Raw genomic sequence first — 22,874 nt, forward strand, 5'->3', positions numbered from 1 at the left:
AGTGTCCAAATATAGACATTTAGGAGCGACATTTGGACAAATCGATATCACCTAAACTTTTGAAACAATTGATAAGGCTACACTATTAAGAGCTTTTCATCTGTACTTGAGCTGAATCTTTTCAGTGAGGTGTTACAATCTCTCATACCGTTAGCATGACGAGTTAGACGCACGCCTGAGGCTTCTCAGCACTCTAATGTTTTTTTTTTTTTTTGAGTCTCTGTTGACAGTTCATAACACTTCTGGTGACTGCCTGGAACAACCATAAATTTGAGGGGAAGAATGTGCTGACTCGCTGGCTCGCTCACTCACCTGTCCACGACAACAGATTGTATAATATCCTCAGCTACATAAGTAAGTCGTTTTGAACTATTTGCGGAAAAACAATAAAAAAAATATTCCTACAGTCCTGGAGCCAAAGATGTGACCGCTTAAAAGCTACACAACATGGACAAGACTAATTTGAACAGAAAGGGAAAATATGTCCTTCAACCTTGATACGTATCTATGGATTGCTAGTCAACGTGAACTGAATGAAATCTAAAATGGGAGAGAGAGTGTGAACATCCTTGAAAGCCACCTGCATGTGAAAGCAGATCTTCTTCCTCACTCTCTTCTCTGTTCTCTTAATCTGTGTTGACCTTTCAGTTGATATCACGGCTGCAAGTCAAGCAGCCAAGCGCGCAAACACCCTGGCCTTTGTTTGAAACTTTACAGTGAGAGAGGGAGGGCTTCATGAAGAGAGAGAGCAACTTTTGGCCGGTTTGGTGCTTCACGTCTCAAATGTTGACATTTTTTAGTTTGACTTAAAATTGAGGTAGGTCCGTCCGTGCGCCAGTATTTATGGACCTGGTCTCCACTAAAGAGTCACATTACACTCTTTTCTATCGCCTTGGGTGATTCCAAAACACGGGTGACATATTAACAAATCACCCAATAACATTGTTTTGGCCAATATACGTGAATAAAGGAAGAGGTTTGCTCGCTCAGGTCAGATGATTTTCTCCAAAGCGGATTACTCATTCATCTCATTTAAACGGGGAGAGCTGTGTTCCCTGAATTGCCAGAAGGCTCTCCTCTATTCAGTCACCCTGCGCAAATTCCATGCATGCATGCATGCAGTGTCCTTCAAGAGGCAAGCTATTAACCACATTTCCTAGATGAAAAAAAAAAAAAAGTGTCTTTTGAGGCTCTTTTGTTTCCCAGCCTCCACTTTGCTGTACTTGGCGAGGCTTCAGAGGGCTTCGGCACACATCTCTTGACACGCTGTGGACAGATTGGCCACCGTGAGGAGAGGGGAGAAGATGAGCACAGGGCAAGGAGGTGAAAGTGAAGGAGAGAGAGAGAGAGAGAGAGAGAGAGAGAGAGAGAGAGAGAGAGAGAGAGAGAGAGAGAGAGAGAGAGAGAGAGAGAGAGAGAGAAGAGAGGAGCGGCAGCTCAGATCCTTGCTCTTCGCTCCCACCTCTTCGCTCCATTGGCCTGTCACTCACAACCGTTTCATTTTTAATGAAAGGCTAATCCCTCCCTCCATCCCAAGAGATGAGGATGGGAAAAATGGGAAACGTGAGCCTAAAAAGAAGCCGCGTCGGGCGACTTGGGCCTCTCGTGTTTGATACGTTCGCAGGTGGCTTCTTCACCGGCGCCCTCCGCCCCTCCTTCCAAATTCTGATCCATCCGGCAAAAAGCCTAGAACGCCATATGAACAACTTTGTTCTCCAGTGCGTGTGCGTGTGCCTGCTGCAAGCGGTGTTGATTTGCACAAGGCACATTCCTGAGCAAGCTGGGAAGAAAGTGAGAGGCTTCTTGAAGGAGAGGGAGATGAGGCCCGCAAAGCACAGTCCCTTCCCTAAAGGTTGAGGAGGGGACAAACAAGTGAAGAGCCCCCCCTTGCCTTGCCGGTCGGTCGGTGCCTCAGGGGGCCTTGCGGACGCTTTGGTCAAATGGGCCCATTCTTCAGCGTCCGTCATCCTCGGCTTTATTTGACTTTTAAGTGACTGTACCTACACATACGTAAGTGGGTCAAAAATAACCCATATTTTTAATGATATTTAAAAAAAAACAACCTCACGTATGCATCTAAGGGTTGAAACTAGTGTCAGGGTTTCAAACTAAGGTTAGGGTTTCAAAGTAGGGTTTACAACTAGGGTTAGGGTTTCAAAGTAGGGTTTGGGTTTGTTAACCCTAACCTTCTCTCCCTCCCCCACCTTGCTCAGTGCTTTCCTGCGTTCCAGCATTCAATGATTCTACATCGTCCTCTCTAAAAGCAGTGTTGCAAGCGCCCGATATAATGCAGTGCCAGGCCCCAGCCAGGCCCGGCCCCCCCTTCAACTCCAAGCCTCCCTTTCTCCAGTCCCCAAGCAGTCCCCCCTGCCCAGATAGCAGCTGTCAGGCAGTCACTATAGGTTTGCTGTGCCGCTCTTGACCTGAGGTGGACTTGGCACGCCGAGGCGTCCACATTTTATTCCCTAATTGAGTCCGAAGGGCAGTACACTTCAAGGGGAAAATGTGGCACAAAAGGCCGCGACATATTCATAAAAAGAGCCTTTGATTTTGTTTTTTTTAAAGTCCTTGTTTCGATTGGTATTGAAGTACACGTGTGATATTGACCATAGCATATTTGAGTGCATTCAAGCGATCCGCATTTTTGTGCCAAGGTGCATCACTCTGTACATACTTGAAAGACCTCGGCAAAATATGACAACATTATCCAAAGCTACAAGTCAACAATGATTCAAATATCATCAATCTTCTGCTCGTTTATCATTATAGTCGTGTAGAATGGCTTACGGGAAACTACTCACCTGGATAAGGTCAAATCATGACTTCAGGTCGAAGATGGAGTTCTCTCAAATGAAAAACAGAATGTGAAATGAGCCCGAGATAATGACAAGTCTCTCAACAACAGATACATATCGTGAAATGAAATGAAAGCAGGCTCCAAATGACTTCCTTCCTTCCCATGTACAATTTTCAAGATGCATCCATCCTTGAGAGGCTCTGAAGAAATGGATGGCCAGAAATAAGAGCTCACAATCCTTGCTTGGGGTGGAAATTGACTTGATACCTACCCACAAGCTGATACCAGGCCATTTTTTTGGAAGGAATACATCAATGAGCATTTCAGAATGAAATGAAAATGTTTCGTACGTTAGGGTCAAAAGAAGTGTGTTGTTATGGCGTCAGTCCCATGCTTTTAAGGACGTTTTCCTCAAGCACTAGGAAATCGTTGTACTCCTTCATAACATCCTGCTCTTCTGTGGTGGGGGTCCCAGCTTTCTCAGGCTCCTTCGGAGAATAACAATTAGGATTTAGAAAACCTGACTTTTTGTTTGATAGTAAAGAATTATCCCCATTAAAAGGAAGTCATCTTAAGTCTCCAACTCCCAAAATGTGATGACTATCTGATTCTACACTGTCCTGTCAAGCTCACCCCTTTCTTCTGTTCCTCTGGTGGCGGTGGCGGCGGCGGCTTTTGGCTTTCCCACACTTCTCTCCTCTTGATAAGGTCATTAAGTCTCTCTTGCTGCTGATGAATGCATTTGCCCACATTGCCTCTCTATACACACGCAAGAGAAAAATGGCCTTTTCATCATGGATCCACTCAAGTCTTCATCGACAGGGATTTGCTCCACGAGGCATCCGCTCCAAATGAATACTGTACATCAATGCACGCTTTTTGGATTGTTGCCCAAAAGAATGCGTAAAAAAGGCAGGTTCCCTTTGCATTACCTCATTTCTGTAAGCCATGTGGAACACCGGCGGGATTTGAAAGACACGCACTATTCCAAGATCGTCAGCCAAAGTCAGGAAGTGCTGCTTGGCTGCCATGGAAATCAACATCAAGAAACACTTTTATGGCACAAGTCAATCCCCCTTTGGCATTCATTTATTTCTACATTGCGGCTGGCTCTCAACTCAGAAATACTCACAGGAGATGGTCCAAGGTTTGATGGAGGTGATCTTGCCACTGGTCATGTGTTCTTGCACGTGCACAGCTTCTCCCGTCTTTTCAAGTATGTTCCACACCTCGATTTTCCCGTCCCCTTTTCCAAGGAAGAAAATGGCTGGGCGGGTCAAAGACCAGCACGCCGACGTACACAGCCCGTCCGAGCTCGGGAACAGGAAAAGGGGGCCGTCCTGGAAGTCGGTCGGTCGGTCGGTCAAAACTTAGAAAGCGGCAAACTACTGGCCTTTGCTAAGTCCGAGTAAGAAAGAGCCTTTTTTTACCAACACTCCTTCTTTCCAAATGGCAATATTGCAGCTTCCAAAAAGCGACGTTCCAGTCAACACAATGTCTTTGAAAAAGGGCGAGCGCTCGATGGTATTGACCAAGCAAGGGTGGATTTTGAATAAATGAAGCGGCTTGGGACCTTTGGACACAAGAGAGCGAGCGGCCGCTCGCTGCTTATCTGACCGAGAGGAGACCGACCGGTCCGATCGGCGCGGCTCTCGTACGACGTCACTTACTCAGGAGCTGATCCAGATCGTTTCGTTCCATTTTCCAGTCGGTGTAAACAATCTCCCCGTCCTGTCAAAAAGCAAAGGCAACTAAACAGGAGTGCACTTGATCTTGTGACGATGGCTTTTTACCTGGGTTCCAATATAAATCTTGGTATTGATATCTTCCAGAGGTGTTAGTCCTTTGGCTGAGGGTACCTGGAGCTGACTGTAGTCTGAGGTTCCGAGCGCCGAGCCGTCGCCACCGCTTTCTTGGGTTCAAAAAGTACTTTTCAAAATGGATGGTGCAGCCTCAACAACGCAAACTCCAAAGCTTGCTTTCTTCTCACCTGCGACTAAGGCGTTGGTAGTATTAGGCCTATTGGTGAAGGGGTAAAGGTTGAATTTGATTGGGACATAGTCACCGTTCCTCTCCATGTTTACCAAGGGAACCTACGACATCAAAAAACATGTGAACTTTGTGTGTGCACGTCCTCATTTCCCCAATAGGTACGAACCCAATAAAAAAATACTACTACTACTACTACTACTACTACTAATGTGCAGCGCTAGCTATTGAGAAAAGCAATAGAAATGATGGCATCCTACTTTACCGTAATGAAAGGTTTCCACATCCGCTCCAAGTGTTTGAAGGGGTTGTTATCACTGTAATTGGCCATCTGAGACTCGGAATCAGTCTGTTTCTTTTCCGGTACGGTCTGGCGCACTTGTCTTGGCATTCGGATATCCCAGAACATTAAAGTGCTTTGGAAAGAAGAGGGAATTCTTAATATCGTCTCCTAGTATCTTCCATTATGTCTGTGGTTGGCTTGACGTACCTGTCGGGGGAGCAGGTGATAAGTTGAACAGAAAGATTGGATTTGTTCTCCACCGGAAGGCCCTGAGCGGATACCTAATGGCAGCTCAAGGAGAGCAGAGACAAATTCGTGGAAAGGGTCGCGGCGGGCAGCGAGCGACAATCGCCGAGACGTGACTTGTGTGTTTTCACGGAGAAGAACGCGCGTTTGAAAACCGAAGCAAAACAACTTGGCATCTCAAGAGTGACTTGGGCCACGACTTGAAGCTTTCCATTCCCTTGAGCATAAATGAGCCATACCTCAAATGACTGAGGCAGCCAGTGGACATCTGTAATTGGTGCTTTGTGGCTGTTCTCCACCCCAGACATTGCGCTGTAACGCACAAGTGGAGGTTTATTGTCTTTCTTGTCCTCAAAACCCTGTCAACGGACAGAAGAGTGAAGGCACTTTAGGATGGGTCAACGCAAGAGTGTTGTTACACTTCGTCAATCCCGACTCGCTCACACGTTTTGGTGGGGAAAGGGAAATGCATGAGGCTTGAAGAATTGGATTTCTTCATTGGGGTGACAAACAAAGCACAGGTCTGTGTGTGTGTGTGTGTGTGTGTGTGTGTGTGTGTGTGTGTGTGTGTGTGTGTGTGTGTGTGTGTGTGTGTGTGGCTTTGCGCCCACAAGCCTCAAGATAGGAAGAAAGCCTTGTTGACATCACAAATAAAGGAAAGGCTAGGGATGGGAGTTGTTTGTTAGCTTCTGTTGTGCTTGGCCAGGGTGTACCGCAGGCTTTGCATAACAGCTGGAGGCTGCCAGCTGATGCTGTTGGCTTTGGGAAATGAAGAGCAAACAGGGCCAGAAGAAAGGGAATGGAGAGGAGGAAGAGGAGGAGGAGGAGGAGGGACAGCAAAATTCAGGGTGAGGAATAGAAGAGACAGCTGGCTGGCCGGCCGGCTGACTGGAGGAGGGAGGGAGGGACAATAAAGGCACACAAAGCCAATGTGTGGCTGTGTGTGTGTCTTTAAACAAAGCTATGGGACGTTTGTCAGATGGAGGAGATATTGAGGAAATTGGCCTCAGCATCCTTTGATAGTCTAAGCAGCCAGATAACGGATTATTGGATCAACATCGGCTATGGCTACTCACCAGCGTGTCGGTTTTGACAGAATGATGCTTATGATGACCGTGTTGGACCGGGTGCAAACGCGCAACGTGAGCAGATATTTCCCACAACACCACCTGCGGCACACACATTGCCAAATGAGCGGCCAAGAGAAAAGCCAAAAGCAGCAAGGCGAGCGAGCACCTGGCCGTTTACGCAGCCGCCGACAATAATATTTGGATCAGAGGGGCAGAATTCAAAGGCAAGAATGTTGTCTGGGCACTCCAGCAATAGCTGAAACACAAAAACATGTTCGGAAAGTTTTTTTTGTTTTTTTGTTGCAGAAGCACACGTGTACATTGGATGAGGTCCAGAGTGGCAATACAAAGCAGCTATTCAGCACTGTCTTCAAATACATCCCTGATGGCAGGAAAGGGAAAGGGAGTTAGTTGGAAGGCAGCAGACTCGCGGCCACTTGGACAAGCTTACAATTCGGAACCCACCGAGGGAAAACCAGACCACGACAACAGGAATGGACACACGGGCAGGGCTAAAATACACACGCTAGGTAACGAGAGGAAGCAGGTGACACACATTACGGGGTGGCCGAGACGCCTGACAGCCAAGACTATTTATTTACAAGCACTCTAGATAATTGGAGAATCTCATGAGCCAAGAGATGATCATCCAGAGAGATTATGTTCGTCACCAGCTATTGATCCGTCCGGTGAGTCAATAAATCTTCTCAAATTCCTCACGGAAAAACAATGATCATTTTCACATTGGATTCCCCTCATATATCATTTCATCTTCCCCGATTCCTACATGTCATTTGAGGCTTTCGCCGGGCGTCAGGAGTTGCAAAAGAGCATGCTGCCTACCTTGGCATGAGTGGGGTCAGAGAAGCTGTAAAAAACAATCAGCGGCCCAGTAGGCTTGATCAAGTGTTGTTGTTTCTTCTTTTCTCTCATCGCCACGGCCATCACACCTTGAAAAGAAACCAAACGCTGGACTCACGCTAAATAGAAGGTGGCTCAAATGATCTGGACCACCTACTTGAAATGGTGGGATGCCAGTGCATGCAGATAATCTCCTTGCCGGTACAGTAGTTTGGGTCGGAAAAGGCCTGGTTCAGCATCAAAACATCGGACACCTTCCCAGACCAGTCCATGTCATCCGTATCCGTCCCCAAAGCCATCCAGTCATCTTTGAACACGTTCATAATTTCCTCTTGTTGCAGGGCGTGCAGAACCCTACAGAAAGGAGCGAAGCTTCGATGACTCTTTTCATGGCGTGCAAATGAGCGTTTTACCTGTTTGTCACCGCATGACAAAAATCACTTAAGCTCGGCGGAGGGCTCTTCTCCTGCTCCTCTTTCCTCAATACCCCTGGCGTGTACTGTGTACAGTTATTTCGCATAAACTTCCTGGAAGTTACACAAAAGATATTGTTCATCCATGAGTACATCTCCGATTTGCTTCATCAAACAGTTGCCACCGTTGCTTTCGACAACAAGTGTTTGACCGAGCAATTTTGATTTTTGTTCGTCTTTGTACCACAGTGTCTGGGCGCTGCTGCTCCGGAGGATGGGGATAGCCTGCACGGCGCAATCCCTCTGTAACAGCTTGATGTTGAATCGCCTGTCTTGGTAGGACACACACTCCACGTTGCCATCTTTGACATCTGCAACGTTGCGGTCCGAAAGCGAGAGCGGCGAGCCAAACTCCCTCCGAGCTCTGGAGAACTTGTACACGAACTTGGAGACAGAAGACAGAGGCAATGACAATGAAAGCTGAATGAAAAAGCTTCCAATGTATTTCCAAGTACCTTTTCTCTTGTCTCTTTGACAGATTCTTCCTGGATTTCTTTTTCACTGCCAAGTGATATCCATTCCTTTGGTTCTGGAGTTTTGATTTCAATCTCTATCTCTTCTTCAGGCTCAGCTTGAGGGGGCTGACAATATGATACATACGTAGACTCACCGCTCACAGCGCTGCGCCGTATCACGAAACGATGCATGCAGACTCCAATCAAAGTACTTACGTTGAGGATTCGTTCCTTCGCTTCTGGTGTCAGAGCCAGATAGAACATTTGGCCATAGGTGAAGTCTCGGTCATAGACCAGCAAAAGCTCGCTCTCTGGATAATCCTGTTGGTGGACCGATGCTTTAAAACACACACACCTGGCTGACTGACTGGCTGGCAGGCTGACTGACTGACTGACTGACTGACTGACTGACTGACAAAAAGGTTAACTCTTAAAACACAAACATGTTGATGTTTGTGCATGGTGGAAATTCATGATCAAACAAAACATGTCTTTTTTTTCTGCACATCATCACAGTGCCTTGAGGCTATTGTCTGAGTGGGACAATAAGGTAAGCCTCACCAGGATCATCTGCTTCACAGGGCTGAAATCCGACACTGCAGCTTTTGTCCTCATGTCCTCCAAGATGTCATCTTTCTGCAGGAGCTTGTAGGGGTTCTCCCCTGTGACATCCTCATCAGCGACGCAACCAAACTGCTGCTGAGTAGCAGACGTCAGGACCATGGGGATGATGTCCTCTGGCCGACCTTGGAGAAAGTCTCAAATTGCTACCGTGCATGTTGCCTATGTCAAACTAGCAGCAGGTTTTTGACTTGTTTTCTTAGGTTGGAGAGACTTCTTGTTGTAAATCCCCAAACATATCTGACAGTAAACACGCTGCTGCATAATGACACCTATCATCCGGCCTGCGGTTGCTAAATTCAAAGGCTTCCCTTAAGGATGCAGGGAATGCTGGCTGGCTGGCCGGCTGGCGTGCGGGCAGCTTAAGTAAATCCACTTCCCAACCGGGTGTGTCCGCTTTCCTTCCTTCCTTCCTTCCGAACTCATTTAAACCTCACCCCAAATCATTGTCGTGCCAATTCACGCCTACCATCCCAGACTTTTCAGCTCTAGCGATTGTAGGAAATATTTGAGTGACAGATTAAGAGTGTGTGATGTGTCACGTCCCAGAACCCCGAAGAATGTAACTTGATTGCATGTTTGTATATTGCTGAAGTAGAACATTCTCATTACTCAGGACTCTATTGCCATGACTACTCCTACGAATATACTCATTTGACCAAAATCAGACCTGCAACATGACCATAGATGGTGTGATCTGTTTTTACATTTGTCTTTAATTTCCACCACTTTGGTATGGTCCACCCCACAGCTACAACTGCAAACTGAATTTGCGCGTATTTGTCATTATAATTCGATTTTTATTTTTATTTTTATCCTATTCGTAAATCACTATTATTTTCAAGCAAATGTTCTCCACTTAATACGTCGTTGGTTACTTGAGTCTGATCCAAAGCGTGTTGCAAATTAGGCCGATGACAAAGGTAAGAACGGATGATGTTGGGCATCAAAATTCGCAACAAAATTCCACAGATGACATCAAAGGAATGCTTCGGATTCTTCCAAAGACTTCAAAAGGAATACGAAAGAGCTTGATGTGGTTTGTTTCTGAGTAGGGCAACATTTGGAAAATAAAGAGATGACATTTTTTTCTCGAACCAAGGTCAAGTCATATGTTGGCCTGCTTGTATATTGGTTCCATTCGACCTACCTGGAGTGCCTGGACCTTCTTCTGTACTGCTGGTTGTGCTTGTCTTTGAGGTCATGCTTGCTCATGTGATAGATAGATCGTCCCACCGATGGAGGAGGCAAACCACTTCCAACTCACTTGGTCGAACAAACAAACAAACAAAGCAACCAACTGAAAAATCCCAGTCAAGACACGGTATAAGATTTCTTTCAAACGAAATGATCTCATCCCCATCATCATCATCATCATCATCATCATCATCATCATCATCATCCAAACATTACGGGAACGTCGTGTCATTTTGCAAGCGGTTAGCGACATCTTGTGGTGGTGTTTATACACATGTAGTGCAGTCGCTTACCTTTGCTCCTCTTAGGTGAGAATAAAACCAACTCTACTCATACACCTGCAATTGCAAAGTGCCCGTAATCAGTCAAATTGATAAATCAAATCAACAAGTCTAAATGTCAAGCCGACAAGACGCTGAAACTTTTGCTGAAGCAACCTGATCACTGCGGATCATTTGTCTGCTCAAGGGTGCTCAGCATGCTGCATTTAGTGGCGAGCATAACGCTGACGTCAAACAAAAGTCCATTTCTCTCCATTTCAGAGAGAGCCCTTACCTCTTGGCCAGCCAGCCAGCCAGCCAACAAGCCTGCGTTGTTTGGTTGCCATTAACAACGAGTGGGCGGTACCAAATTGACGGACGCCGTCCGTCGACTTTTCATCAAATGACGCTGAAGATGTCTTTGAGCGTCACCTGAAACATTCGCAGGTCTTCCCGGACGCTGCCACGCAGATTTCCTGAAGTCAAATTGAACGTCGACAGGTCAGTGGTTAACATTTTAGAAATGCAGATTGTGCGAAACGGGACGATTGCAAAATGTATGCATTTACTTTCTAACCATTGGAAAACAAATCAACGGCTGGAAGAGCTGAAAAGCTGCTTCATTCCATCTAATTTTGAAACTGAAAATTGTGATCATTTGCTCATGAGGGAGGAAACAAATCATTTTGGATTGCCAGAAGCGTTTGAAAGTGTATTGGTCGTGAAACATGAATAGCTCATCCATCCGTCCATCCATCCAGCTATGCCCGAGTCCGTTGTCGGTGACTTGTACGACGTCCACGAGAATGGGAGGGATTCCCCCCACGCTGCCTGGGCCGATCATCAACACATTTCAATGGAAACGGATCACGTGGAGCGTCTCCGGAGGAAAATCAAATTTTACTTCATGAACCCTTGCGAAAAGTACCGTGCCCGTGGACGGAAACCGTGGAAACTCGTTTTGCAGATCATCAAAATTGCCATCATCACGATCCAGGCAGGTACTTGGAATGGATGGCTCGGGCTCATTTGGTTCCTTCCATCCACCCACATCCTGATGAGCGTTTTTCTGGACTTTTTCTCATAGTTGGTGTCCTTTGGGCTGAGCAACCAGATGGTTGTAACCTTTAAGGAAGAAAACCTGATGACCTTTCAGCATCTCTTCCTAAAAGATTATGTTGATGGGGGGATTGCAACATATGCCATTTACAGACAAGAAGATGTTTATGATCACATAAGCTACGTTATTCGACAGGTAAGCAAGCCAACGCTAAAATCTCCTTTCGACGTGGCGAATGTGTGCTTATGGATGTATTTTGACTTCCTGATTTTGGTTTGAATGTCAATCATTCACAGAGCCCCATGCTGCTTGCTGCATGCTTATGTGGTAAAAGTTACAATATGCTTGTGAACTTTGGACATTCTTTAGTGCCGTAGTCAACTTATTTGCAATTGTAGCACAACTTGAAATGTGATTTTCCAGTACGGAAATCTGCACAACACCACCGTAGGAAACCACGAATATGAGAAAAGCGGCATGGTCTACACACCCTTGACGCTGTGTCAGGAGTTTTATCGGAACGGCACTGTCTACCCGGGCAATGAGACTTTTGAAATTGACGCTCATGTGGAAACCGGTACGATCCGTCTAGCCGTCCAAACGATCCCACAAAGCACTGTGAAAGTGAGGCCGGTTTGTGTCGCAGATTGTATTGACGTCCACCCGACGAATGAGTCGTCGTCACAAGCCGTGCTGCCACATTTGGAGTTGCACTTCAAAAGGTGACCTTCGTGAGCACCGCCGCAGCGCAGTGGTCCGACTGAGAAAAATCCCTCCCTACCTCTTTCTTTCTTTCCCAGAATGCTCGCCATCAAGATCTGGTTTGTTCTCAAAGCCATCAATTTACAGACAGTCAGACACAGAGAGCTGCCAGACTGCTACGACTTCAACATCCTTGTGGGCTACGCTTCGCATGGGACCTTCTGCTATTTCCACACTGAAATATGAGCTTCTTTGGCGCTATTGCCTTTTGTGCTTGACAGATCACTTTGGACAACGGAGCGCACAGTGGCAGGATAAAGGTGGACCTGGAAACCCATGTGGAGATCAATGAATGCAGAGACTGGAGAGTAACCGGAGCTTGTATGTTTGTCGAGGCCAAGTTCACGGCTGCTTACTTTGCGGATTACAATTCTAATATTGTTTATCTCTTTCCGTCAGCCGCGAGAAGCATTTACCTGACCCTGGTGTTTGACTGCCTGATTATCCTAACATGCACCATTTCCTTCTCGCTCTGCCTCCGCTCGGTGTCGACTGGGATACGATTGCAGTTTGTAAGTCTGGCAGATGCACAAGTTGATGCCACGCCCGCTTGACTTTCTTTTGGCCGCTTGCTCTAGGAGTACAAAAAGTTCTGCGAGAGCCAGAGTGGTCAAGACGTGCCCTGGTGCGACAGGCTGGAGTTTATCAATGGCTGGTACATCCTGATCATCGCCAGCGACTTGTTAACCATCATCGGCTCCATTCTCAAGATGGATATTCAGACCAAGGTGATGGACGTATCAAAATTGGGACATCATCCATCCACGCTTTGATTTCGATTCTTTTTTTTTTCTTCCCTCCCAGGTCCTGACGACCTATGACGTGTGCAGTATCTTCCTTGGAATAGGCACCATGTTTGTTTGGATTGGGGTCATCCGCTACATGGGCTACTTTCACAAGTACAATGTAGGAAAATTCCCATTTGAAGCCTCGATGTCAATTCATTGCCAACAGAGTTACGCAATTAAAGCCACACATCTGATACGTGAATGGCACAAGTCTTTGAACGAGTGTTACGTACCCCCTTTCCTGCCAGATCCTCATCCTAACTCTGAGGGCAGCATTTCCAAACGTTATCCGCTTCATCTGCTGCGCCGGAATCATCTACCTAAGTTACTGCTTTTGCGGATGGGTCGTCCTGGGCCCGTATCACGAGAAGGTAAAGCTGCTCGGACCAGCCGATGAAATCGAACGGAAAGCTCAGCTCCCTAACTTTCCTTTTGATCCCCAAAGTTCCGGACCTTGAATACGGTGTCCGAGTGTCTGTTTTCCCTCATCAATGGAGATGACATGTTCCCCACCTTCAAAGGAATGAAACAGAAGAGCACTCTGATTTGGATTTTCAGCAGAGTCTACCTCTATACCTTTGTCTCACTTTTCATCTACATGATCCTCAGTCTGTTCATCACCATCATCACAGACACCTATGACACCATCAAGGTAATCCGTACGGATATTTCCAGTGACTGGGCCAAATGGGAGCTTTTTGTTCTTCAACAATACCATCCATTCTCACAAGCACCCATTTGCAGCAACAGCAGCAGAGCGGGATCCCCACATCCCAACTCCAGCGATTCCTAGCCGAGTGTAAAGATCTCCCAAACTCTGGAGTTTACAGGCTCGACAAGAACAATTGTTTTCAACGCTGCTGCATAAATAAGTAGGTCAAAAACACCTCTAAAAATCACGTGCCTTTTTTGCATAACTTGTTTTGTCTCAGAGTTCAAGTCATGCCTGTTAAATTCATGACGCACATCTCAAATAAGCAACAATTGGGTGAAAAGAATGTAGCTGTCTTTCATGGGATACAGTCATATTTTTGACAGTACTTGCAAGAAAGCCATGGAAAAAGGCCATGACAATAACAATCCCTGGCCCTACCACTAGATGTCACTAAATGTATACCGGTGCTTTTGGGTCATTTTAGGTGCAGAGAGCGTCATGAGAGCTTGACGTCAGAAGAATAGCGCGTTCTTTCACCTTATTGAAGCCTGAAAATGAAGTGGCTGGCACCTTTTTTTCTCTTTGTAAATCAGAACATGCATGGGAGAGATCAGCAGTTTACAAAATAGAAAGTCATTTGTCGAGTTTGCGTAAGAATGAAAGTGCACAAGAAAATAAGATAATGCTTAGAGCAAAGATGTGTGTATAATAATGTAGATCATTCTTGTCACGTAGAAAGGAAGAGATTCCATTCCACTGTCAAATCGGAGATGTTCATGACATGTCACTGTGAATGAAACATTTATGGATCGATCCGAATAAAAGGATTTTATTTTTCCTGGTTTGTTTTGTGACCTTATCAGTAGAAAATTCAAAAGATGTTAAGGTCCTTCCTTAAAGAAGAAAATCATTGCTCATGGCACTTACTAAATGTGCAGTACATGCTTCAATAGTTCAGAAAGACAAATTCCTGGCAAATTTGGGTCCAACAGAGAACGCAGCCTCACTCACCCCCATATGTCCAAAAAAAGAACACTTCAATAGCACATCTTTTACCAATCCAAAACATGTGCATTGGCAAACACAACCGGGCCTTTCAGTATCCAAAGTCAAGTTCAAAATTCCCTTCTTGCTTTCGTTTTGTCATTGAGAGGCACTAGTCTGCCGCTTAACCAGAGGACAACTCTTGGTACGTATTGCTGACATTTCATATGAGGTTTCCCAGATCACTGGAAACCACCACTTGATCTTTTCTGGTCCGTTTTGATCGACCCGGGATGAAGCGGAAAAAATAGGAAACAAATTAGGGAGGTCAGACGGTCGGCATTTTAAAACCTACGAGAAAAAAAACAACAACAAAAACAAGGAGCTATCCCAATACATCAGTCTGGTTTGGACGGCGGCACAACCCGCTGTTCCTCCATCCTGTTTGATTGTGAACGTAAAATGAGACTAAAGAAATCCTCATCTGGGACAGTTGGGCCTCGTGCGGCAGAGGGAGGAGCCGCACACCTTTGGTCATTCAGTCTGGAACCCTGAAGTAAAGACACAGCATCATTGTTAAGGCCAGCCGCGGGTCAAAAAAGTCCACAGCTTTCCCTTTGGAAAAGATAGAAGGAGATAACGTTTCAATTGCGCTGTACAACTTAGCTGTGGAAAGCATTTTCCAATCATTGCTTTCAAATGAGCAGGTCTCAAGCCAGCTAGTAAGCCTTTTGCGCACCTGGCACTTGACTAGCATGTCAAAGAAGACATCGTCCCCCTCCAGCTGGTTAAGGGTGGTCTCGATGCAGCCGTATCGGGAGGGTGTGCGAGCCGGGTCGGCGCTGGAACTGGGGGCTGCCAGAGGAAAAGCGGACCAAGGAATGCCAGCGCCACTTTCACACACTATAGTACGGTCCGTCTCTTCTGTGGGCAGCGCACCTTGCCAACGGTCTTGCTTTTGGCCGGAGGTGGAGGGTGTACTGGGCCGGTCGCAGGTGCTGAGTCTCAAGCCAGGAAAATGGTTCAGGCTCACTCGTTGGTCGTCCAGACGACGGGCCTGGGAGCTGGCCAGCAGCTCCAGGAAATGAGCGGGATCCTGCAATGGCGCTTCGCAAGCCAGTACGGCTAGAAAGACAATGGAACGACAGTGACTGAGAATACGGAGGAAATCAAGTCATCCCTCATTTCAACTTGATGATTGATCAAGCGAGCTGGGCTGGGCTGGGCTGGGCTGCGCTGAGGCATGCAGGCTATCCAGCTAGACTTGCCTTCTAGCAACATTTCAGAGGTCAAGGGAAAGTTTCTGTATTCACACCATCATGTGCCAGCCAGGTCGACAGACTCGAGCTGTCATTGACGTGAAGGATAGCTACATGCACAAAGTGGAGGATAGAATGGTGTGAAAACAGACTTACATTTCCTTTCAGCTAGAGGTGGGCTAGATGAGGGAGAGGAAGTGGCAGGCTGATGCCTTGAGCCGTCTAAAAGAGAGCACCTTTGGTCATCCATTCGGTTGCCCTGGAAACGAGAGAGGAGGTCGAAAAAGCCATCCTCCCCGATCGTATCGTGTGATGTCGGCTACAGCAACATTGAAAGGGAAAAGTCAAAGTCTGTCATTTTGGCTTAGAAACACATCCGGTCCTGGAATATCCATACATATGTCACAAAAGCTGCTCCATTCAAAAGTACCTTTGGGTCCAAATGGGCCAGTGAGCCCTCCGACGTGGTTTCATGCTGCTCTTTTGCAAATGTGTGGTTTTTATGCTTCTTGCTTTTTAGTCGCTGGAAGAGGAAGAGCTTAGTGGAAGCCTTGATGGTGTTATTTTTTGAAGTCTTCGAGAGGCTGTCTTCCTCCCAGTTCTGGAAAGAGGTCGAAAAGATGACTTTGGGAATCTTCTTTCAGTGCTGCTATTGATATCTAAACCGCAGGAATATGGTACACAAACCGAGTGCAAGCTTGAATCTCCGGTTTGATGTGGAGCGTCCAGGGCCTCTGTACTGCCTTGCCTCCTTGATGGTGACTTTCTCCCTAAAGCCCACATTCCAACCAAACGTTGAGTACAATTACTTTTGAATGTCTTTCAAACACAATTGTAGGCTGGAACTGTAACCCATCAATGCGTACTTACCCGACATGTTGAGGTAACTCTGGTGGCTTACTGACAGAGGAGTGTTTGTTTTGCTGAAGATGTTGGGATAGATGTTGGACTTCAGACCCACCACTAGCCGGAGGTCTGACAAATTCATCCGTGCAGTCGCCTCACCACTTTGGTCTCCAGTCTAAAGGAATAAATCCAGCCGTTATCTTTAGGATTATCATGATCTCGATGGACAGACAGTAAGAGCGGGTCAATCTCAAAGAGCAGGCGCTGTTCCTTCTTTGACCGCTAGATGGCAATGTTGACTGAGCGGGAGGAAGGAAGTAGTAAACAGTCGTCGCTCACTCACCTCTTTGGCAATTTCCAGATGTTTTTCAGCAAAGTGCATAGCTTGCTCGTGGTTCCCCAGGGCGGTGTGGGCATTTCCTAAACTCCAGTATGCCCGTCCTTCACCAATCCTGAAGAAGAACAAAGAGCAAAGCAGCTTGACAATGGGACGGACGGACTGTTCTGAGAATGTGAATGACAACATTCAGTCCCAGCGAAGGTAAAAAGGTTCTTGGCTTCAGCTCATTTGGCTTGGAATGAGGGGACAAAGGAATTGCCTGTACCTGTCGTTGAGGTCCTGAGCAATGAGCAAATGTTTGAGGTGATAATCAATGGCTCTCTCATAGTCCTGAAGGAGTGTGTAGGTGTTGCCCAGACTGTAACAGGCTTGGGCCTCCACCGCCTTGTCCTTCAAAAGCCTGGCCAGCTGCAGAGTCCTCCTTAAGGAAAAGCAGAAAGAATGTCTTGGCTGGCTGGCTGGCTGGCTGGCTGGAGGAGGGATATTCCATTTGTTTGGTTTTTTTCCTCTCCATCTTATTCCTTTGTCAGGTCTTTCTCTTTAAGGACTCATTTCACAGAGAGCAGAGCGAAAGGGGTTTTCCAGAACGTTGTAACATTATTGTCAGTGATTGTTATGGCTCTATTTCCTCGATGCACTCATCAGCAATATCATTTCCATTTCCGAAGCTACTCAAACAGCACAAGACACTTTGATCATTATGAGACTTACTTATAATGACCGGCCGCCACTTCAAATTGGCTAAGGAATATATGAGCATTGCCGAGGTTACAGTGCGCCCTCCTTTCAGCGGACTTGTCCCCAAATTCTTTGGCAATAAGAAGGCGCTGGCAAAGCAAAAACAAAAATTGAAGGCTTAATATTACGCAAATCAAATGACTTTTCACGGTTAAGGCAGCCGCCTCGTCCCTTAACGGGCAAAGGCGACATTTGGCGATTGGTTTCGTTCACCTTTTCATGAGCTGCGACTGCAGTTTCAAAGTCGCCCAGCAGATAATAGGTATTGCCAAGGTTCCCGTAGGTGCGACCCTGGGCCGCGTGATCTCCCAACTCCTTCACCAAGCACAGGTTTGCCCTGAAATTACAGCCAACAATATGGCTATTGCTCCTCTTTTTATGCACACAGTGGCTTCTTTTTTAGCTTGGGGATAGGAACGACCCAATTTAGTGGGATCATAATCGGATGGATTCACATGCAAAAACATCGATACCGTGATGAAAAAGGTCACACCATTTGTACTTGGCACTTTGACACCATGCGCTGCTCGGTGCTCTGAGTCACGGAATATGGGGGGAATCAAGTTGAGAAAGACTCACTCATAGTACTGTGAAGCTTTCCTCAGGGCCATCCTGGCTTCCTCTGGAAACTCTCCTGGCTCGGTCCCCGACCAGCAGATGCTTTTACCCTTGGCGTGGTAGACGTTCCCAAAATTATACAGCGCTCGGGCCTGCCCGACCTACAGCGCGAGGCACTGTTGTTATAAAAATACACTCAGCACAGCACAGCACAGCACAGCACAGCACAGCACAGCACAGCACAGCACAGCACAGCACAGCACAGCACAGCACAGCACAATTTGAGCTCTCAATATAGTCGAGAACCAAAGTGGCTGCTGGCTGGCTGGCTGGCTGGCTGGCTGGCTGGCTGGCTGGGGCATCACTGAAAACAGTCATCATCTGATTCATTTTTACAACCCCGTAAGAAAACAAATACATCGTGCACATCTCGAGTCACGCCTTCATGATGAAATGTGATTTGATGCCTAGAAGGGTGGCTTAAGTACAACCATATGAAATGCAAGCAAGCACCAAAACCAAGGCCAGTGTGTCCACAAGTGCACGGAGGCGCGCGCGGACGCATCTGGGACGGATCAAGGGTGGATACGGGGATTATGGTCAGATGTGCGCTTTGGGCTCAAACACAGATAGGGCAAGTCTCGGGAGAAGCTGGATGAGATGTACAACACTGGAGGCGCAAGCGAGCCACAAATGAAAGTTGTTTCTGTTTCTTGTGTTTGCACCTGTCTGACTGAAGAGATGCAGATATAACGCTCGACATTTGAATCACATCTGCAGGCTCAGCCATAAACAGGAATTGGGAGTAGACTCCAATGGTGACCCACCTTGTCACACATGGCTCTGGCGATGTCTAAATGTCTTTGGCAGCAAACCACGGCTTCATTATAGCGCCCTAGAAGCTTTAATGTGTTCCCGAGGTTGCCGCTGGCTTTGGCCTCGCCGACTTCATCGCCGATCGTCCTAAAAGATCAACAAGGCAACTGCCGTGCTTAGAATTGGCTTTTTGCTTGAAAGATGATGGCTCAACGCCGTCCTACCTGGTAAGCGTGAGATCGTGCCGATGGTACTCCAAGGCTTTGTTATACTCCTGCAAGTGAAAGTAAGCGTTGCCCAGCTGGCTGTAGATGGCGCTGAGGATTTGGAGGTCCTCCGTTCCAACCTGGATGGCAGACTCAAAGAAGGACACGCCGGCACGATAATTGGCCGCCTTACAGAGCCTTTCGCCTTCCAAGGCCAGCTCCAGACACGAGGGCTCCATCCTGCGCAAAAAGATGGTTGTGAAAAGATTGAAAGGCCAATCTCCTTGGACATCTTTGATTCATACAGTCAATTAGTATATAGAAGGATGTAAAATAGAAAGAAAATAAAGCAGAAAACGACCCTTTAAGGTTGAGGTGTTTGAACATACAAGTTTGTCAACCATTTCCCAAATGTTCATCGGCGGGAACAAACAAAAAAATCCCCCAATACTGTAGTAAACATTAAGTCCCTTGGAGAACAACACTATTGATCCCACAAATGGACTGGTTTCATCAGCCAAACAGGAATGAATCATGGGGAAAGAACAAGCCAAGCTTTTGGGGGATGAAAGTACAAATGCATTGGAACTTGTCCGTACTGTAAATGTGACATGGAGAGATTTCTTAAAGACAAAGTGTATCGCAGGTAAAACAACTAAAAAAAAAGCTCCCCAAAGGCGGAACTTTTCAGTGTCATTCAATTCCGAGAAACACCAAATCATCAAACCAATGTATGATTCATTTGACTCGCATCCTTTCATTCAAAAGCAATTTTCCAGTTCAACTTGGCACCCCCAATTTGCATTCATTAACATGCAGACATCGACATATCCATCCATCCATCCATCCATCCATCCATCCATCCATCCATCCATCCATCCATCCATCCATCCATCCAAAAACCAAGCAAACGTGCATGCTACATAAATTGTCCTTAGGCGTGATTGTCCAAATGTAGATGGATGGTCAATTTGACCACAATATCCCAAAACACAACCAACCAGCCAGCCAGGTGATGGGAAAATGTCACCAATTGAAGAATGGCAGCAGACAAGCCCTTTTCAAATCTTCATCTATGTCAACGTAGAAGCTCCATTCAGGTCAACAAAGGTTGATGCAGAGTTCATAACTCAGTTGAGTGAGGACATACGTACCTGTTGCTGCTGCTGCTTCTTCCCAATGGAAAGCACTTAAGGCAGTCTGACATGAAGGACATTTCAAGCTTGGCTGTCTATGAAGCAAACGGAGCTCTTTCAAAACAACAGCCTTTGCCTTCAATTCCTTCATGTGTCTCCACATAACGCAGTCAGTCCCAATGCCACAGTGTCATAAAGAACAAAAAGGCAGCTTTCCTCAATCAGCGACCAGCGCCAGCCATCCTAAATGGAGGTGCGCTAACCTGCACTAACCTGGGCTAACCGGGGCTAACAGCAAAACAAAAGGACTTACTAATCGGCTCAGGGCAGGGCTCGCGTTGGCTTTCACCCTGCCGACCGGCCGGCCGGTCCTTGCTGTGCTGCAAATTCACACTTGGGCGTTGTTGCTAAGCACAAATGATAAATACCAGAAAGCCTGGCTGCCCGGCCACCCGCCCGGGCGGGCGGCCGGGCGGGCGGGCGGCCACTGAATAGATTGTTGCGCTCATTAGCACGATGCAGCATATCTAAGCCTAACCATTGCTTTGTGTCACTTCCAATTAAGTCAGATCTCTGTGGTAATTATAGCCACTTGAAGTGGCTCCACTCAACCTCAAGGCTATTTGCTCAACACGCCATGAAATCATCATTTAACAGCAGATGTCCTAGGGGTGCTTCCACAGACCTGGATGAGATCAAAAAGAAATGGCCACCACATCTCATCTCTTGTTATCGGTGCTCATTTAAGCAACCGATGCAGAAAAAGCGGGCCGACGTGGGCACAATCTGGAGCTGCACTTTCCATGCCTCCACATTTTAGATGGGTGTCACATGCACGACACTAACTACTTATTGCTTTTGGAAAGAAAGTGTGACATTACGGCTCCAGGAAAACTCAAAGACAAGATTCAAAGTCTGAAATGCATTTGGGGATTAAAACAGGCGAAAGCAAGCCCTGGAAAATAGACAGAATCATCCATTTGTTTCTTTGATGCTGAAGCACAACGTATTCACGCTATACGTATTGTTTCAAGCAAGAAAGCCATTTGGCCAATGACAACAGCACACGCACGCATCGATGCTCGCTCTACTGTTTCGTCGAGGACTGCGAGCACAGAATGGAATTCCTCAAAGGCCGTGCAGGCAACTTGGCCGTGCCGTGGGTTCTGTCTGTGGCTTGACTCAGCTTGTTAACAATAAAAAAAAAAAAAAAAAAGGCTTTCAGATGATGTCAAACATACTTGATCACAATACCACACGCATGGAATAGGATGCATACGCGCACAATAATTGTCAATTGTTTGTCTATGTGAAGCCCTTTGAGACTGCTATACAAATCAACTTGACAATTCTTTCAGATGGATGTACTAGGGACATTTTTGTTTCCATCCATAGGCCTCCGTGGCGCAATAGGGGGTGGGTGCGTGAAAGGGTCAACGTTATCCCAGTCTCAACATGGTGCTTGCCGTGCATATCCAAAGAAAAGTAATCCAGCACTATCCGCCTGGAAGGAAAAGCTTCAGGCATCTCTGATTTAGTGGGTTCATCTGAAGAAGCAAGACAACAATGTTGTTTAACAATAGTATGGATTGCTAGAAAAAAACCATCCATTTGCAAATGATTGTGCTGGCTTGGCAAATTGTTCTGCAATGATGTCAGCCAATGACTGAACTACTTGCAGCCAAAATCTCGAGCCTTCTATTTGTTGTTTGACTCCCCATTGTTGACTGGAATAATTGGGGAGTTCTTTGAAGGGTCAGTGTTCAAGCCAAATCTTTTGTTTGAGAAAACAATAGCTGTCAATCGTTTTGCTCTTCATACTGCAGCTTGTACGTTACGGGGGGGGGGGGGGGGGGGGGAAGGAAAACCCAAATCACGGGCAGCTTTGGAATTGCTCACTTTAAGGAACGTTTTCATGACGCTGGAGTGCCAACACCGTATCATTTACTCGAATCTCTCTGGGCAGACACACGATGACTCTTTTTGTTTTGTTTTTCACACATGTAAAACAGAAAAATGACTCAGCCGGAGTTGATGACTTAGTGATGAGGAGCTGAACAATGACGTCGGATATTGAGTCACGCTCGTATGAATACGTCATTACGTTTCCCGTTTAACTGTCATTCAGAGTTCACATTGAAATGATTCACACACAAAAAAAAAGAAGTAACACTTGGAATAAATCTAAGCGCGTCTCACGGGGGCATGGAACCGAGAGGAAAACTTTTGAAAGTGTTTCAATGTAAGTCAACACCCGTTAGTAAATGTGCCTCATGCACCATATTCGCAGCGTTGACCTACCTATTTTGTTGTAGTCCTCAAGCGTCGTATTTTCCCAGGTGTTTACAGCAGCAGCGAGCGTCTGTCTATCTGGAAGAAGTTTGACGAGACTCCTCGGGAAGCAGAAGTTTGGAAGGACACTCCTCCCTCTCTCTCTCTCTCCCCCTCCCTCCCCAAATCTGCTTCTCATTCGG

The 22,874-nt window shown here is 46.5% G+C and overlaps 3 protein-coding genes across 9 annotated transcripts; 1 reads left to right on the forward strand and 2 right to left on the reverse strand.

Annotated features, from left to right (window-relative positions):
* Positions 1–2,405: 2,405 nt before the first annotated feature.
* Positions 2,406–10,639, reverse strand: dnai3 (dynein axonemal intermediate chain 3). 2 transcript variants are annotated; one of them, XR_015067923.1, is made up of 24 exons: positions 10,548–10,639; positions 10,286–10,330; positions 9,946–10,061; positions 8,736–8,920; positions 8,391–8,495; positions 8,175–8,300; positions 7,904–8,103; positions 7,660–7,773; positions 7,404–7,600; positions 7,229–7,335; positions 6,552–6,641; positions 6,392–6,484; positions 5,555–5,674; positions 5,277–5,350; positions 5,052–5,202; positions 4,788–4,890; positions 4,591–4,709; positions 4,468–4,528; positions 4,228–4,370; positions 3,930–4,137; positions 3,730–3,821; positions 3,431–3,556; positions 3,069–3,285; positions 2,406–2,997 (listed from the first exon to the last, which is right to left on the reverse strand). XR_015067923.1 is itself a non-coding variant. In XM_085927598.1 (23 exons), exons 3-23 carry the CDS (start codon positions 9,998–10,000, stop codon positions 3,172–3,174), a joined length of 2,583 nt encoding a protein of 860 aa, XP_085783724.1. In that variant the 5' UTR covers positions 10,001–10,061; positions 10,286–10,330; positions 10,548–10,639; the 3' UTR covers positions 2,409–3,171. The 2 variants fall into 2 exon arrangements, 1 of the variants encoding a protein (XP_085783724.1); XM_085927598.1 differs by having other exon boundaries at positions 2,409–3,285.
* Positions 10,538–14,353, forward strand: mcoln3b (mucolipin TRP cation channel 3b). Of its 3 annotated transcripts, none has more exons than XR_015067924.1 (14): positions 10,538–10,753; positions 11,014–11,249; positions 11,340–11,507; positions 11,736–11,889; positions 11,959–12,034; positions 12,113–12,209; positions 12,296–12,395; positions 12,474–12,586; positions 12,653–12,802; positions 12,879–12,980; positions 13,111–13,233; positions 13,308–13,514; positions 13,594–13,734; positions 14,002–14,353. XR_015067924.1 is itself a non-coding variant. In XM_085927604.1 (14 exons), the coding sequence occupies exons 2-14, from the start codon at positions 11,016–11,018 to the stop codon at positions 14,039–14,041; spliced, it is 1,692 nt and encodes a 563-aa protein (XP_085783730.1). In that variant the 5' UTR covers positions 10,538–10,753; positions 11,014–11,015; the 3' UTR covers positions 14,042–14,353. The 3 variants fall into 3 exon arrangements, 2 of the variants coding, with proteins under 2 accessions (XP_085783730.1, XP_085783731.1); XM_085927604.1 differs by having other exon boundaries at positions 13,607–13,734; XM_085927605.1 differs by lacking the exon at positions 10,538–10,753 and having other exon boundaries at positions 11,109–11,253; positions 13,607–13,734.
* Positions 14,012–22,864, reverse strand: LOC147047706 (G protein-signaling modulator 2-like). Of its 4 annotated transcripts, none has more exons than XM_085927603.1 (15): positions 20,419–20,495; positions 19,283–19,504; positions 19,070–19,205; positions 18,264–18,403; positions 17,898–18,021; positions 17,658–17,773; positions 17,212–17,367; positions 16,950–17,058; positions 16,631–16,781; positions 16,448–16,530; positions 16,191–16,361; positions 15,917–16,079; positions 15,441–15,626; positions 15,241–15,356; positions 14,012–15,052 (listed from the first exon to the last, which is right to left on the reverse strand). In XM_085927603.1, exons 1-15 carry the CDS (start codon positions 20,478–20,480, stop codon positions 14,900–14,902), a joined length of 2,088 nt encoding a protein of 695 aa, XP_085783729.1. In that variant the 5' UTR covers positions 20,481–20,495; the 3' UTR covers positions 14,012–14,899. The 4 variants fall into 4 exon arrangements, with proteins under 4 accessions (XP_085783729.1, XP_085783728.1, XP_085783725.1 ...); XM_085927601.1 differs by lacking the exon at positions 20,419–20,495 and adding an exon at positions 22,702–22,864 and having other exon boundaries at positions 14,014–15,052; XM_085927599.1 differs by lacking the exon at positions 20,419–20,495 and adding an exon at positions 22,702–22,864 and having other exon boundaries at positions 14,013–15,052; positions 15,241–15,626.
* Between the last annotated feature and the right edge of the window lie 10 nt (positions 22,865–22,874).

The sequence above is a fragment of the Syngnathus leptorhynchus genome, chromosome 13 (genome assembly GCF_054491065.1).
Source record: "Syngnathus leptorhynchus isolate UIUO chromosome 13, UIUO_Slep, whole genome shotgun sequence".
NCBI lineage: Eukaryota > Metazoa > Chordata > Actinopteri > Syngnathiformes > Syngnathidae > Syngnathus > Syngnathus leptorhynchus.